At 41.8% G+C, this 17998-nt stretch overlaps 1 protein-coding gene across 3 annotated transcripts; it reads right to left on the bottom strand.

The window, feature by feature from the left end:
* Window positions 1-685: 685 nt before the first annotated feature.
* stam (signal transducing adaptor molecule (SH3 domain and ITAM motif) 1) lies at window positions 686-17705 on the bottom strand. Of its 3 annotated transcripts, none has more exons than XM_061239217.1 (14): window positions 17359-17705; window positions 16153-16237; window positions 11959-12034; window positions 10972-11067; window positions 10085-10231; window positions 9593-9683; window positions 8031-8223; window positions 7561-7661; window positions 7378-7466; window positions 7032-7119; window positions 6558-6612; window positions 6086-6239; window positions 3918-4060; window positions 686-3725 (listed from the first exon to the last, which is right to left on the bottom strand). In XM_061239217.1, the coding sequence occupies exons 1-14, from the start codon at window positions 17396-17398 to the stop codon at window positions 3515-3517; spliced, it is 1569 nt and encodes a 522-aa protein (XP_061095201.1). In that variant the 5' UTR covers window positions 17399-17705; the 3' UTR covers window positions 686-3514. The 3 variants fall into 3 exon arrangements, with proteins under 3 accessions (XP_061095201.1, XP_061095202.1, XP_061095203.1); XM_061239218.1 differs by having other exon boundaries at window positions 7567-7661; XM_061239219.1 differs by lacking the exon at window positions 16153-16237 and having other exon boundaries at window positions 17359-17438.
* Window positions 17706-17998: the final 293 nt, after the last annotated feature.

Here is a 17998-nt window from a genome sequence, read left to right as displayed (position 1 = left end):
AACACCACCAAGTGTGTTATAGCCCTAGCCCTGGAGAGCCACAGGACCTGAACTAATTGGCCAATTAAAGGAGCTGATCACCTGGTTTCCTTAGTCTGAAGTGGTTGTGGATTTCAAAGTGACAATACCACAGCAGACCCTATGGCTCTCCAGGACCAGGGATACAGACCAATACCAAAACAATAGCAGGTACACAGAATCATATTTTTCCTGAATAACCCTGTGAAAATCACAATGTATTTGTCATTAATTTATGTAGAAATCCTTTTCAGTGTAGGCGGCATGGATGGTGCAGTGGGTAGCACTGCCGCCTCACAGCAAGGAGGTCCTGGGTTCGAATCCCCGTCGACCAGGGGCCTCTCTGTGTGGGGTTTGCATGTTCTCCCCGTGTTCACGTGGGTTTCCTCCGGGTACTCCGGTTTCCTCCCACAGTCCTGCAGACAGACATGCAGGTTAGGCTGATTGGAGAGTCTAAATTGCCTGTGGGTATGAGTGTATGAGTGTGTGAGTGAATGGTGTGTGTGCCCTGCAATGGACTGGGGACCTGTCCAGGATGTATTCCTGCCTTTCGCCCAATGTATGCTGGGATAGGCTCCAGCCCCCCTGTGATCCTGTTCAGGATAAGCGGATTAGGATCTTTTTCAGTACTGTTACATCGGCACAAAAAGCAACCACAAGACAGACATTTTGGAAAGTGTAGCTTTATTTTATGGAATGGAGCCATTCTCATGCCCCAACAGTTCAGTTCAGATTCTACTCAAGTAGGCTAATGGGGTTCCACTGCTGGCCCTGTTTTGAGTAACCCCAGGATATGTTTTGTACTAGCAAGCAGTCCAGCTAAAAAGCATTAGAGTTAGCATTTAGAGTTCATCACCAGCATCTATTCCTAAATACTGTACACTGTATTTCATGGGCCTTGATAAACCCTAATTAACTACAGCTAATCATATATTCTTAGTAAAATATAATCTGAATCAGTTGATGCTTGTGTTGATACCTGTTCATGCCCATTGAATATGTGTTTCCTAAACTCATATACAAAATCATAATCAAATATTGTGGATTAGCTCGTTGCAGTTAAAAAATAAACAACAAACGAAACAAAGGCGCAAATTGATGCCAATATTACAAAAAAGTCCAATTAATTTTTCACCCACGATCTACGAAGAAACATACATACAATTCAATGTGCATATCTATTTACTTTATTGAAGCCCAATACATGATTCAGGCAAATTACCATGTTCCAAATTCAACTCTTAACATAAGAACCTATTAATCAATGCTTTCAGTTTGGGTTTTTTTTAAGAGAGAAACATAGTGCAAGATAATTAACCTTCTACAGTCTGAGAAAAATGAAGAGATGAATGGCATACGGAGGGAGGTTGAGAAGGAGACATGACATACATACTGTATAAATATCACTTGTACAAAAAGAAAGGACGCAACATCCAACTGTTGCTTTTGACTTCTTTTTTTTTTTTTTTTGTATATTTGTTTTTACACGGAAGTGTCCAGTGACACTCTGCTACAAAGTACATCCATGCAGGAGCTGGAATGGAGATTCGGTGGGTTTCTTTTCAACATACATGTACTATTGCTTGGTCGCAAGAAGAAAGAAAAAAAACATTATCACATTTACCCCACCAGTCCTCAGTACCTAAACAGACAAGGCTGAAACTGAAGCCTAATCAAGAACCAACTACAGTAAAGGATTCCCTTTGTCACATGAACAAGTTTTAAATAGAATAAAAGTGTACAGTATACATACATATTTATATAATGTATATACCTAAAGTGTTTGATCACGTAGAGCACCGGTGAAACAAAAAAATTGAATAAGTCTGGCATTCACCCACCATACACCTGTGTCACCTTCAACTGAAAAGCACTTGAAGCTAGAGTCAGACTATCTTCTAGTATCAAGGGCACCGATTCCACATTATGCAGTCACTGTACAATGACTCTTGTGTCAAGGGCACTCATCTAGTAGTATGTAGTGTACAATGCTATCCTCCACTCCAGCTTTTTTTAACGTAGTGTAATATGGAAATGTTGTATCCTGCCATTTCTAAATAAACTTTTTTAAGTCAGTCTCACTTCACTATAGGAACACGGCATCAGAAACCGCAACTTTGATGCAAAACGTCAGCATTTTAGCTCGAGCCACAAGGTCAGTTTTCCTTCAACAAAAAGCCGGCCTCAACTTCATCGGATCCGGTCTTAGCGCATAGTAAATGAACGTGATCGGCGCATTCGCCATTAATGCACACATGAAAAGAGTTGGGCATGTTTCCAGAAGCCTCACACTACCGGGTCATTAACATGTAATGCTTAATCCACGAGGACTGCATCCGAGCTCCTATTTACAGCCCCGGGGGCAAAGGTGGAGAGGGTGGTAACTGGAGAAAAGTGTCTCTGCCCCGGGCAGGTCACCCAGCAGACGTGTGTCAGCGACATCCTCAGCACGGCCCCCGTACGGCACTCACAGACGCGCCGAAGAGCTGAAAATGTGACGAGGCAGACAGAGCAGCCCCGCACAGTGCTAATGTACAGCATCGCACGGAATAACGGGAAGTCTTTAACACTGTCCAGTGAAGGAGGACTTCCGTGCAGCGCCGAGATAAGGGAGGGGGAACCCTTAATTCATAAGAGTTTTCCTGAATTATTCGAAGATGGCAGACTACAGTGACTAATGCGTTGCAACTTGGAAGTTCAACAAAAGTGCAAAACTGTGAATCCCTGGTCCCTCGGTTTGTTTAAAAGAAAAAACAGAAGAAATAAAAACTACAGAGAACTCATATCAACAGGCTGTGTTAATGGCCCATAAAACATATTAGTCAAGTCTATCCAATGTACAATTTCTGGTGGCAGCACTGAAAATGAGGTTTTTTTTTTGTATGAAAAGTGTTCTATGACTGGATTAGGCAGAATATTATGCAGACACAATGTATTTTTCAATCCCGAGAACATTCCTGACTGTGTTGTGCATTAAAATGAATATTTCATAGTAATGATCATAAAAATCAAATATAAATTAAAATACACTACAAAAAACATATCTATATCTCATACAAATATACTGAAATGTAAATCAACTTAACACTGAGTAGAGATGCTAATGTACTCGGGAAGGCCATCAGATAAACCTTCCAAGAACAAAAACAAAAACTTGTTATATATACAATATATGCATGGATTTTTGTATTCAGTCATACCGCAACTGGCATCGAGTCTTTAGTAATCTTAAAATCTTGCAATGGTTACACAATGAAATAGGCTAGTGTAGTCAGCATCCTTCCAGTAAATAGTGTTCATTTAAAACAGAAAAAAAAAAAAAAAAAAAAAAAACTGCTAACGTCACCCCTCTCCAGTGGAGACCAGCCGTGTGCTGTACACTGGTGTGCTTCCCATCCTGCTGTTCTCCACTGCCCCCTGCTGGAGAAGGAGGGCGCTGACAATCCAGTGCAGTGTTCTGGTGAGGGAGGATTTCCTGGACTGAGGGCCCCTGGTCCTACAACAGTGCCTTCTGGGAGTACATGGGGGGCTGGCCCTCAGACGCGGGCGGCAGGCTCTGTGAGGCCGCCGTGTAGCTGGGCACCTGGGGCGGGCCTCCCGCTCCGTTTACAGACCCCTGGTACGAGGGGTCGCTGCTGCCCGGCGGGGGGCTGTACACGGGGGGCTGGGCAGGGTACGCGCCAGCGGGGGCCGAATTCACCATCATGCTGCGGGAAAACGAGGACACCGTGAGGGCTGGCTTAACCCAGCCGTGATTACAACAGGAGTCATGACTAAAAAAACATCCATCTATGAATGACACAAGCACACTGACTGATGCCAATCACAAAAAAATAGTAGCAAGCACAAGCCAGCGTGCTGTTACAGAAGCAGTGGACTTTAACCATTGGCCTTTTTACCTGGGCGCTGGTTGGCCAGCCATTGCGGGGGCGGGGCCAGGACTTGAAGGGAGTCCCGGCTGGTTGAGTGAGGGCAGCTGCTCAGGGGGCAGGCTGTAGCCCTGTGGGAGGGGCCCCATTGCAGGGGCCTGGCCTGGGTACACCTGGGGAGGGAAGGAGAGGGAGAGAGGGAGAGAGGGAGGGAGGGGGGGAGACAGAGGGAGGGATGGAGGGGGAGAGGGGGAGAGAGAGAGAGAGAGAGAGAGGGAGGTAGGGGGAGAGGGAGAGAGGGAGAAGCAAGGTAGAGAAGGAGAGGGAGATGAGAGGGAGAGAAAGAGGGAGAATAAACTACTACATTTCAAACCCACTGCATTTCAGAATCTCAATAACTGAGTGTTCTCACTGGTTAGATAGTGATCAACATGCAATTCTGCACTAATCAAAGAGGTGGATGTTACTTTGATCTTAAAGCTACATTTCACTGTTCTGTTGGTCTCTTGGTCAAAGCGAACGGCTTATTGTCATGCAAACGACTGGACGTTTGACAGCCCCGGGGCAGAGGTCACATGCACACAGAGGAGAGGATATCACATACAGACGGGTTCAAAAGGTCCCAGAGTGCTCCTAGAGCCTTATCAGACAGGGGAAGGGACTTTTCAGCAGGACCGTTTCCTGACCATGTTAGCCTGCCTCCTGTGATCAAGAGCACACCCCATGCCCTTTGTGGGTGGAAACGGAGCAGAGATATAGCCCTGGACACAGTGACGCTAGAAGCTTCTGGAGCGATGATCATTCTCCCATTTTCTGTCAGTCCAAAGTGTAGGCCTCAAACGCAGGCTCGTGCGGGAGAGAGGGGTCCAGATTCCTGACCACCTTTCACCCAAAGCCCCCTATGTCCCAGCTTAACCCTTTCATTTGATTAAGAAATGTATGCATTTGCATTGTAACAGTTGCTGTTGTTAATGTTGATGTACTATGAGAAGACATATTCTACAGAATAACTGAGTGTTGTAAAACAGATTTACATTACATTTACTGGCATTTGGCAGACGCTCTTATCAAGAGCGACGTACAGTTGATTAGACTAAGCAGGAGACAATCCTCCCCTGGAGCAATGCAGGGTTAAGGGCCTTGCTCAACGGCTGTGCGGATCTTATTGTGGCTACACCAGGGATTGAACCACCAACCTTGCAGGTCCCAGTCATGTACCTTAACCACTAAGCTACAGGCCGCCCTGCCTTAGATTTTCTAAGTTGGTTGGCACCTGCCCCTCAAAAGACCTCTGTAAATGCCCCGCTCAAAAGCGTATTAATAACGTACTGCATTTGATATCAATGTCATAACAACCACGTCACTTTTTGAAACAACCTTGTTTTGTAAGGATGCGCACTGCTAGCAAGACTGTTGCATGTTTTACTCGCGGAAACTAGCCCTCAGAAATATTCAGCGGAGAGCACACAGCAAGTGCAGGACGTGATGTTCTGCAGGGTCCGCACTGTGCGAGAGGAAGAGTAGCACACGGAAGCACCCTCAGGACAGCACCCTGCGATTAACACATATTTCACAGCACATCCGTCATTTAATAAAGCTAGTGGCCACTGTTAAACAGTGATAAAAACTTTATGGTGCAGTAAACCGGAGGTTTGAAATTCCTGCAGATATACAGGCTGTAAACAGAAGTGTCCTCACAAGGGTGAAGGGGATAAGGTGAATAGAGAGAGTTAATAATAGAGAACAACTTCTCAAAGAGTTATGGGGGTAGCTAGGTAAGTCAGAAGTACTCCCGCGGTGTAAATCTTGATAGAAAACCGTTTAATGCTTCAACTTCTTCAGGCAATTAAATTAAGATCTGTGATGTTGTTCACGGTCTCAGTAATGTTCACGATGTATGTTCACGGTCTTAGTAACCACCTCCGTATGATTAAAATGATTAAGAACTCCCATAATTGTGTTATGAAACAGACATTTGTCAGGGCTTTGTCTGGGGCCGTACAGCAAATATGTATGAATACATATTTTAAAATATATGCAGAAATAAAGTGCTGAAATAATACTGTGTCAAACCAAAATAAAAACCCAAGCAAGCCTCCGAGGGCAGGGGCTGGGGCCATGGCGTAGGCCTGGGGCCCTGGGGGCCATGGCGTGGGCCTGGGGGCCACAGCAGCCGTTCAGTGGGGCAGCAGGCTCACCTGTGGGGAGCCAGGGGGGGGCTGCTGCATGTAGTACTGCTGGCTCTGCAGCTTGGCGTACATGGCGTACATCGGGTCCTCGTTCATCAGCTTGGCGTACAGAGAGAGGGCCTCCATCACCTTCACGTTCAGCTCCGACAACTCCGAGTGTTTCCTGAAAGACCAGGGACACATCCGTCTCAGCGCACACAGCCCTCCTCTAAAGGTCAAATAAACATAGACCTGCCTATTAAACTGATTTCAATTCAATTAATGTACATTTATTAATTGCGCATTTGAATAAGTTTAGTGTTATAATTATGTTCAAGAATGTTGGCCCAAACAGAATACGCATTCCAGTTCTTCCCTACTCGTATACCACATTACAGAAAACACAGGCATACATCTTTAAGCATTAAATGGCAGCATTTATTTTCTTAAATAAGAAAAGCACTTTGTACTCCAGCTCTTCAAACCAATAAGACCTGAGCACCTGTCAATATCCTCTAGTTTCTGGTCGATAAGGGGACCCATCTGATTGCAGGCACCTGGTAAAAATAAAGAGATGGTCAGAGGTGGGTTTAGGGATGTGCTTATTGCTGGTTTGTACTGTAGGTGTGAGGTCGATAGAGGTGGGTTTAGGGATGTGCTTATTGCTGGTTTGTACCGTGGGTGTGAGGTCGATAGAGGTGGGTTTAGTACTGTGTTTATTGCGGGTTAGTACTGTGTGTGTGTGTGTGAGGTAGAGGCGGGTTTAGTGCCATGGTTATTGTGGGTTAGTACTGCAGGTGTGAGGTAGGGGTGGGGTTAGTGCTGTGGTTATTGTGGGTTAGTACTACAGGTGTGAGGTAGAGGTGGGTTTAGTGCCGTGGTTATTGCGGGTTAGTACTGCAGGTGTGAGGTAGAGGTGGGTTTAGTGCCATGGTTATTGCGGGTTAGTACTGCAGGTGATAGAGATACTTCTTACCCTCCAGCTGAAGAAGTTCGGTGGCGTCGGGCTGATTGTCTGTGGGGTCGGCACTTTGGATCATCTGCAACAACTGGTCCATTTTTTCCTAGAAGATAAAACGCAGTAATGACTGACCTATGTACAGCCGTGTAATTTTTAACTTTATTGGCCACTAACATGCATGGTATGGAGCCACTGAGGAGAAGAGCAGGGATATTGGTCCATCCTAGCTGTGATTAATAGTCATGTCTGTCTACAAAATATACTATATCCACCCTAAATCGATTAAAATAACTGGGGCAATGTTGAAGCAGCCATGCAAAATTTTTACTGTAAAAAAAAAAAAAAAAAAAAATCCCCTCACCTCATCGATATAAACGGGCTCTGGTTCAGGTTCGATGGTCTCCACCTGAACCTCGTCGCTGAACTGCACAGTTTTCTTCTCTGTTTTCACTGTAGCAAGCGAGTGAGACGGACAGAGATGGCATGATGAACAAACGGCAGGGTGAACCCCAGTAACGATAGAGAGGAAGGGAGGAAGACTCACACTCACTCATTTCAGGCTCAGCTGTGAGGTCCGCAGTCACAAAGTTTGAGGGGAACAGACCTATGCCTTGATACGTCTCCCCTTTCCACCAGTTGGGGTCACTGTGAAGAAAACAAACGGTAATAATTAATAAATAAAATTGAAAAACACAGAACCAAAGATACGAAACAATCGAAGCAACAACAGCGACCGCTACAGACTGAATCGACCACTTGGAAAAATACTTTTCCACTTTGTCTTGGACGATGAAACCAAATGGTCATTCCTCACTGTCTTGAGCAACAGGTCAGGAAGAGCACACAGAAATTGAAGACAACTCTAGTAACCACCACAATTGCAAAACTGTATGACAAATGGTTTCACAATAGCACTCACACAGTACAGTAGTACAACAATAATCACTTGATCGATTGATTTATTGATCGGCTGATTGACTGACTGAATGCGGAAAGGCGGTACGTGGAGGCTACCTGTCGTCCAGGATGGTGATGATCTCCCCCGATTTGAAGGTCAGCTCGTTGTCTTCAGCAGCTTCGAAGTCGTAGATGGCGCGCACCTTCCTGCCCTCGGGCTTGTGGTTGGAGGCCAGGCTGGAGGTGCTGGGGTACAGGGAGGAGAGCGGGGCCTGGGCAGGCCTCTGCTCCTTCAGGGACAGCTCGATGGCTGGAGGAGAGAGCTCAGTCAACAGAGGCACTCAACCTGCGGCAGCGATCCAGCCCCAGAATCCTCTTCTGCCATCCCAAAGGTGACACGAGGAATCCGTTTTATTTGACCAAACTTGGTTTCTCGTGGCTTATATGTGATCTACACCTTATGCCAGGATCAGACTACAAAAATGTAGCCAGATTTTGACATAATTCTGTCACTGCCGACAAATTTCCAGTATCGGGCCTGACGAACATGTCAGAATTGTTCGTATTTTCCTGCCTAGTTTGACAAAACATATCTTTGTATCTTCGTTTAACCTACCAGAGTATACAATCCCAAAACCCAATCTTTGGGTCCTTGGATAAAAACCTGGTAGCTAGCGACAATTATGTAATGTTCTTGACATGTTAACACATTTGTTAGCTCAAGTTCTCTTTCATAGATGAAGGATAGACAAGGCATACTGTCCTCTGTGTGACACCCAGGAACAGGTCCACAATCGTTTTTGCTGTCTTTTCTTTTTCTTTTCAGAACTGAGGACCGCTGCATCACATGTCACTTCTGCAGCCACGATTGACAAGTTCTTGACACTCCTCCCCGACAACCAATTAACTCGCGCAAGATCGTGAAGATTGGCCGGGGTCATTGGTCGGAGTGTTGTAATAACTTACGGCACTGTGATTGCCTAACCTGACATGGTGACCATCGTGAAAGACAAAAATCTGATCCAAAGGTCTGCATCCCCAACAGAATTCAATATGATCCAAAATAATTGACAAATTAACAAACGGTAAAGGATAACACAGTGGTAAAGGATTACACGGCTCAGTAGACTTTCTCCACACACAGACATACACATGTGTCTGTACTGTAGGTGGTCAGGGCCACACCTTAGGTAACCAGCCCTCCTGTTCTCCTCCAACGCTGGCAGCGCAGAAGCGTGATCAGCGTGAAGCTGGATTACTGCTGGCCTCTAAGCCGAAGCCAAGGTAGCATAAACAACCCAGCTCCCTCCTGCATTGCGTTTTTCCATGGCGACAATGGGATGTAGTGTGTGAAATAACAGCCACAGGCCTGACACGCTACCAGCTTCACTATGAAGTGTCACTGTTGAACTGTACATCTTCATTTTTGAGAGCCTGATGGATAGTTTGAACAGATGAAAATGGCTGTCACAATATTTAGTTTTTTTTTTTTTTTGCATGGCTGCCCTGTTTGTCCCCGCTGTATCGATTTGTATATAAAATAATATTGATATTTTTAAAAAGTATCAGGCATCCCATTCATGACAGTCAAAAGCTAAATGTGAATCTCAATATGTTTTGATTAAGTGCATTTATTTGATTTTCCATTTACGATGAACCTGAAGACACGCGCACCTTACCTTTAGCTAAGTCCTCCTCTTCCTTTTTGGTTGCTGTGGTAGAGGGGTCTTTTGCTACTAAAGCAGGGCTGGCCTTAGCCTGTTCTGCTGCCTAAAATGAGAAATAAACTGGTTTCCACAAGACTGAATTTCTCTCAGCATATTATTACCAGTACATTTTGAGCACACACACACACTCCAACTCCAGCACTTCCTTTAATGTATTTGCAGTCGTCATGCCATGCAAACATCTAGTGAGAGCCAATGTTCAATCATTCAGTCAATTCACTGAACTCAATTCCAAAATGGATAAAGAGTCACATACATAAGAGTGGACAGAGAGGAGCCATTCTTTTCCCAGGATCCATGTGCATATGTGGACTCCCCCTTTTGCACAGAAATTTTGATGAATACCCACCCATTAACCTCGACCACAGACTGAAAGCAGAAACACAACCGCATTGCTTTGACCGCAGGCTGTGACCGCGGACGGGCCCCCGCGGGTCTACCCACCTGGGACCCCGCCGTGGGGAAGGACACGCCCTGCTCTTTGAGGTTCTTAATCATGGCTGAGATCAGGCTGAGCTGTGGATCGTTCCGGAACTCCTCCGCCCATTCCACCATTAGCGCTTTCAATTTCTCACACACTTTTGGGTGACCCTGAAATAGACCAGACCCATTTCTGATCATGAGGCGAAAATAAATCAATAGACCGAATATCCCTTAAGGGAATTCAATCTTAATTTGAAGTATTCAGCCACAGTGCATGGCCAGGATCTAGAATGCTCCAGGGAAAATTACAAAGTTGTTTATAACATTTTAAAATCAGCTAAAAACTAATATTGTTTTATGTTAGCTGATTTTAACTTATGGCATATATGTTATGTATTAACAAGTTAATATGATGATATGTTGTCTTACATTAATTACAAGAAGTCAAGTATCACTGGATAGGAAGCATATGAAAGAACATGCCTCTTTTTCCTCAATCAGAAAAATCTGTTATATTTGGCATAGAACCTTCTCTTTTATTTTGATATCACTCACTCATTTGGTCAACAGGTTTATCATATCAAGTTATCATATCAGGCTATACATATCAGGTACAATGTCATACTCAAGGACAAGCTCTGTGATTGGAGGATCAGGATTTCTGCACAGAGAACTAAGTACAACTGCAATTCTACAGTATCCAAAAGAGCCTATGTTATACATTTAAAACACAAGTCAGTTTCTGTCATGGGTTTGTGATCAGAAAAACTTCTGTGTTTGAAAATAAGGTTATTTCATGCAAATAAGACAGTGTCCCATCACTATACACAACTGCTTTCAGATTGAAATATCTGAATATCATATTTCTTCCCATCAAATGTTGATCAAAGAAAGACAATAGCACTTACCTTATTCAACACATTGCTGACTTCACTCGCAAAATCTCTGGAGCAAACTTCTAGATGAAAAATTTTACCACAATTTGATACACATGCCCCAAGAAGCTGCAATAAACAAAAACAGAAAGGTTTCATCTTAGCTGCTGACATAATGACACAGATTTCTGTATTTAATAATGAACAATGAGGAACAGATCAGTGTAGTTTCAAAGATTAGCGTCTAACATGCAACCATCGTCATACATGCACACAACCCACATTCCAATGAGTAGTATCGCTTCAGTGACCGACACGTTCATCTGAGGATCTGTTTTCTAACAGCAATTCCCTGGTTAAAATGTATATATTTAGAAATCTATGGATCCTTGCTGATTCTGTGAGGACAAACTGGCAGAACAAATAAAGAAGAAGGGCAGGCAGTCTGAGCTTGTCAACTGGCACATAGCTACTCTACAAGAGAACATAAAGATGGTGATGAAAGCCGGCAATTTGGCCTTCCTTTATCAATTTCCTTCTGTTCACAGAATATCTAACACTGAGTCACGCCTGGTGTTGAACTCTTGCTAACTTATCAGCAAGATATTCTGTGAATTGACACTAGTATGTGCATAGAATTACCCGCCATTTTCAACATTTACATTTTACAATATGACACAACCTGGTTGGTTATCTACCAAAGTGGCTGCTAGAGTACAAAACCTAACCTCCAGAAACATTTTGCCAGTATTTGACTGGTGGAGGGTGCGAATTTCACAAACTGAGAAAAACACTCATTAACTTCCACATATATCCTCTTGTACTGGTGTCAGAAGTCAACTCAAAGTACTTTCTGTAGTCCACTTTCTTAATGTAGTCCATTTTCTTAAACCCTATTTAAATGGATTACAAAAAATGTAGTTAAGCTCTTTATTTTCTTACAAATACACTTTCCTTTATGTTCTTCTTTACATTTATAATTACATTTAAAAGACTGGCGTAAGCCTGGTATTCCCTTACTGTGAGTGCCTGCATGGCAACATGGGGATCCTTATGATTCACTCTTCGCATCACTGAGCGCAGACATTCCTTAGGCCTGTAAGACAAAGCACAAACATATTCAACAGTCAAGGTCATGTTTAGAAAACACACTTAGAAAAATAGTTCATAGTTAACAATAGTTTTTATCGTTTTAATTGTCTTTAATAATATAGGTTTTACAAATGACTATAATATATTCCAGACTAGACAAATGAAACTCTACTCTGACGCAAAGCACAGCCCTGGTATGCCTCGATCCTGAGACTCAATCCCATTCCACTGAGCTCTGTAGTGCAGCAGAGATGTACAGCATGAACACCAATGGCTGACTACCAACAGTGGACTAACAGGCGCCAGCATAATGTATCATTAATCCATTAATTTGTCTAAAATGATCAATAGAATAAACTTCCTACATTAAGAAAATGTTCAAGACCAATCCATTAAAACTAAAGAAATACTGCCTGCAAGAAGCTCATCAGAGGTATTCACAGGTGCACTTCAAGGGCTCAATTCAAAGATCAGGTTAAAAACAATACAGCACAAGTCCTTGGAATAACTTGATGTTGATGATGATGTGGAATGTAACATTCTTGCTAATTAAAAACACCCATAGTAGTACAGTGCCAATCCGTTGTTAAAAAAAAAAAAAGGCTGTACTCTTATCTGAATTAAAAAATATAAAATAAAATAAATAAAGCTTTTAAATAATAATGAAGTAATTATCTACATAATCATAAAATGCTAACCAAATAAGCCAATAACAAATCGCCAGTCTCTCAATGGAGCAATGCACTGCATGACCCAGAAAGAACATAGTGTAGGCTACTGCAGTCTTGTCACTGGTGATCATAGCAGAACTCTGAGACAATGAGTACAAACAAGTGTCATTCTAAACAAGCCATTAAAATACATTAAATGCTCTCAAGTGAAGATGAAACAAAGTAAATACATTTAGTAACACCGTGACAGTGTGGTTAGTTACAAGCATACATTGTAGTTACTGTACATGTGCACCAGAATCACCACTTTCCAAAGCTCTACATGGGAGGACTACGACACTGTCCTCCTTAATAAAATCTACAGTGGGAACCGGCCACATGAAAAGAATACTGGGGGAGGGTTTTAACAGTATATGAAGCTCATAATTCAAAGGCAGGGAGATTTAGAAGGGAATATCTTCCCATAAATGTTGATGTTTTTTTTTCCATGTTCATGGACCAGCTATGTTGCTGAAATGCAAACAACCAGCATTTTACACAAGGAAAAATAAAGCAGAGCAAGCAAAATATGAAACAAGATAATGCAAGATAAGCTAAAGTGTATTGGAAAAGAAAAAGATTGAAAACACAGTCCTGCTTCAGAACTAAACAGCCAGACTAGCCGCTGGCATCTGGGCACAAGCCTTCCCCAGCTCAGGTAGGCATTGTGGAGGGCTTGATAGGAGGGACGGAAACCTGAACGTGTGTAACTGGATCAGGATTAGTGGGTCTGCACTATATTTGGTGGTGTCTTCAGTTTACACAAATTTCTACTGAGAGCTATGAGGGGTGCTAATTATAGAACCTGCAGTGATGCACTTTCTTATTCTGCCCTGGTGCTAAAGAGCCCCACCACTGTGACCAGCCACACAGGGCTTACACAGTGCTGTACTGTATGACAGCATGGCTCGAGGCTAACACTTTCGCTAACAACATTATCCCTTCAATAAAGGGAGTATCAGGCCGACTGACGCTAGCTTAGTGAAACCGACTCAAGTAATTCAAAGTAAATTTCCTGCCATATAGCCTAATAATGTAACAAGCAGAAACATGTAATCTATTGTCGTTTAGGATCTGATTTTAAGAGCAGGTCTGGAAATTGAAAATAGTTTGTGTAATGTTTTCAGGAATAAGCCAACCTGAAAAATGTTATGATGTCAATACTTCAAAAGAATGGGATGATTAGGCCATTATATTAAAAAAAAGCACACACATTATCAGTCTTGCCTTTTATATTACAGTGTCATACTCAGTGACAAACTGCTTTAAATGGAGAGAAGATAATGTAGTGCAGAAAACCAATCGGGAAAGGCCTTGAAGAAATGTCTAACAGTAAAACAAGATGATACCACAGACCAAAGCCAATAGCCTTCCACAGCAACCTCTACAGAGGCAATCCATTAGATCTACCTGAAATTAGTTTTCCTGTCCTAACATCCCTCCAGACTTCCGACTCTTCAGCTGCAACCTAAGCCAGAGGGCTAACCCATTTTCAAGGATTAGCGTCTGACATATTCTTTGCACGAAAAACAGTTCATGATCTTAGACAAAGTCAAAACAAAAGTAACCTAAACTTCAGATCAATTTTAACAACATGCTTATCAAGTTCAAGCCACTGCCATACGAAACGTTACTATACATTAGGCAATCATATTGCAGAACCTCTATACAATAACCTCAGAATTCTGGGGAAGACATCTCCTTCGCTGAAAAAACAAGGTCAAAGTTCATGGTTGAGATGTCATTTTCTCTGTCTGTGCTGGAGGGCGTGGGTTGCCCTGGACACAATTACTATATTTACAATAATTAATTGTCCTGCCCAAGATTTTTAGTAGTACCCTACCAAACAATTTTCACTTTACATTCTCACTGACAGGAAATAACATCAGTGAGAATGTAAATCTTACATTTGTTTTGCTCAATTTTGCCTGGCAGACAAGTTAACATAAAAATATACTGGCAGTAGGGCTGCACAATATATTCTATAGATTTATTGTCATTGTGATATGAACATGTGCGATAAAGACATCACAAAAGACTGCTTGAACTGCAATGAACATTAATTAACTTTTAATTAATTTAACAATGAATTGGCTGTTCATGCGCAATTTGTTCAATAATAGCAGTTAGAAATGTTAGAAATAATGTTTTTTTCAATGGGCATAGGCCATTCGTTGGCTGTGGTCTACTGTATGTAAGCAGTGTACTTACCAAAAACAGAGAAACATTAGAACTGTGCACACTTCAATATTTGTTTATTTATCGCAAGTCATATTGTCATCACAATATTCAACAAGGTTATCTCATGCCACATATTTTCATCATATTGTGCAGCAGCCTAGCTTTGCTCACATCGATTTTGTCAACCTCAGATCAGTCCATTTGTCTAATGATGTTCTCTTGTATTCAGGAAGTGTAATGTCCACTTCAATGAGTGCATTTCAAACCGCAGGCTACGAAATTCCATAGAAATAACAAGATATTAATTTAAATACTTATTTGTTTACAAATTTGTTTTACCATTCATACAAGTATCTGTATATTTGAATATTCATTTATTCCATTTCAGAAAGAATTAACAAACACTTCAAAGCTTGGATGGGGGAAAAACACTATTTAAAGACAATATAGACAAATCTCCAGATATGCAATAACACAATGTATAGTATGTAATTTAGATGAAGATATCAGGATATTTTACAATCTTCACAAAAATACTCACACATTTTTAACTTGCTATTTTGATAGGCGTCAAAATAACCTTGATTCAAAAAAATATGAAATTCTATTCTATGCAACTGGAAAGGCAATGCACAACCGGGGCATTGGACACACACATAGCCAATGCACTGGACACCGTTATGGCTCAGCTATAGAGCATTCAAATTTATATCTGAATACTTACAAGATCAGACGTAGTACACACATTTAGTGTTTCATTCCAACATTTCTTCTTAAAACACAGATATCCATCCTGTTTCAAGACATTCAGGTCTTTAAATAAAAATTGGTGAGTTCACAGGATGGAACTGTACAACGAAGAAAGAGAAGCGTATGGCCTACTACGGTAGGCTATACTATACTTTACTCTTCTTTTTGCCTCAACCACCTGCCACGAGTTGCTTTATATAGAAAATCATCACCATCTACCATAGTTTCTCATAGAACCCCAATTTACAATTTACAATAGAATATCCTTTACAGCCAACCTGAAATGAACCTGCCCCCTTTTCAGGAAGTGAATGCATTCGTCTGCCGATACATCCGCTAATCGTTTTTATGTTACACAGTTGGATGTCAGAGGACACAGAGGATAGCAGATCGAACAGTATGCACACCACTACCCAATCATTTACTGGTTTTAATGTTGCAAGAGACAGAAAATATGGCGTTGTGAATAAATCAAACATACCCTGTGCGTGACTGTCCTACTTTATCACAAATATCCAGGATCAGGCCCCAGTCCTCAGCTGTGTTCATCTCACTGGTAGCTTTTTCTGGAGAGAGAAAACATTTAGAATACAACGCAGGTAATCCATCCAGGCGATTGTTTGTTCATCTGCCTCCTGCTTTTAACAGCCAGTGGGCTAAATGTGGAAACTTGAAAGGAAAATCTGCAGATATGCACTTATTTTCATCAGTGCATATTCATCTAAGCATTCAGGCAATACTTTTTTGGGGTGGGTCATTTAAAGAAATCCTGCATCATCTTACCCTTAATAAATACAACTAACGGCAGGCAATGTAAACAAATGGCAAGAAATAACTCGTTGGAAATGGGAGAAACAAATTCTGACTCCATGACTACAGGAAGCCAACTGGTTAGTTATATGGATGGAGGAATAACAGTATTTTTCATAAACTGTTCGTGGTCAGTGACATCTATGAACCAGCTAAGAAGCTACTCTAAGTTAGCTACTAGCACGCCAACTCAACTCACAGCAATGTACACTCGTCATAATTATGTGAACTCGTTAGTGTGAAACTCGCTGAAAACGGAGTACATGATAGCAGATAGCACAAGGTAATGGCCAATTATCAATAAGGCAATATGCAGCTAGCTATATAACAGGAAATTGGACCACTGGCTCAAAACAGTCTAAGGTTTTCTCTTCGTGCCTTTAAGCTTCACAAGTGCACCGTCATTGCTTATGTAGCTAGCAAGCAGGTTACTATGGAACCTGACTAGCCTTGCTACAACATTTGGCTTACCGAAAAATGAATAATAGTCCAATACCCACAACACATCGATCCAGCTACTGATTTCTGAATAGCTAATTAGCTAGTCATTGGTCTATACGATCAATGAGTAAATTAGCACTTGTTGTTAGCTATGTGACGTTATATCGTGTGTTGACTAGCTAGCTAGCTAGCTAGCCGCTATAGTGGAAGACATTTCAGTGTATAACGTAGAGCTAGCAGCTAGCATTGGATATTTCCCACTGTGTTCTCATAAGAAATAGATGACACTTATGATTAGTTATTTAATCATGAAAATATTATTGAAGCCATTAATACAATAGGTTAGGTCATCATCAGAGAAAGCAGTAACAGCAAGACCCCCAAGGCGTGAGAAAACAAAACAAAAGCCGGCGCCTTGTGACAGCTCATAACTTACCAACATCTTGGTCGAATGGATTTGATGTAAAGAGAGGCATTGCTGAGATCCAAACAACAATACCGTCTTCTTTATTCTCGCCTCGTTGTTTCCGTTAACACTTGATTAATAAATAAATAAATATAGCTAGCTACATAAATATAAAAACAGACTAGCACAATATTCAGACACTCCTGCAGCTGCGACAAAGCATTCTGGGAAACGGGGTGTCTCTGTCGGTGCCTGGTTTAGGTCAATTAAATATACGCTATATTGACTTTTTATGTCCAATTAAGTTGTAAACGATCTCTTCCACGACACTTTAGGCTAATTTAAATGTCTGTGTTTTACAAGAGAATGTACCTCACCTCATGGTTGCTCTGCTATTATTTGCTACCATGATGTTTTTTTAAAGATTATTTTCAGTCAGGTGACTTGATCAGATGACTGCCTAGCGATAATGCCTTTGTTATTGCCTTTACCATTCATTGGAAGTGAGGGATGCGAAATTATTTCAACTTGGCTGACTGATTTGTCATAACAGATTTTCCCATTTCCATTAAGATATCGAATCTACGATACTAGTGCACAGTGCAGAAAATGAATGTATTGCCATGTATTGCCATTCCATTATTTTTCAAAAACATGCAGTACTGTGCAA

Source organism: Conger conger, chromosome 4 (assembly GCF_963514075.1).
Source record: "Conger conger chromosome 4, fConCon1.1, whole genome shotgun sequence".
Classification (NCBI taxonomy): Eukaryota; Metazoa; Chordata; class Actinopteri; order Anguilliformes; family Congridae; genus Conger; species Conger conger.
This window is presented reverse-complemented; position numbering and strand designations above follow the sequence as displayed.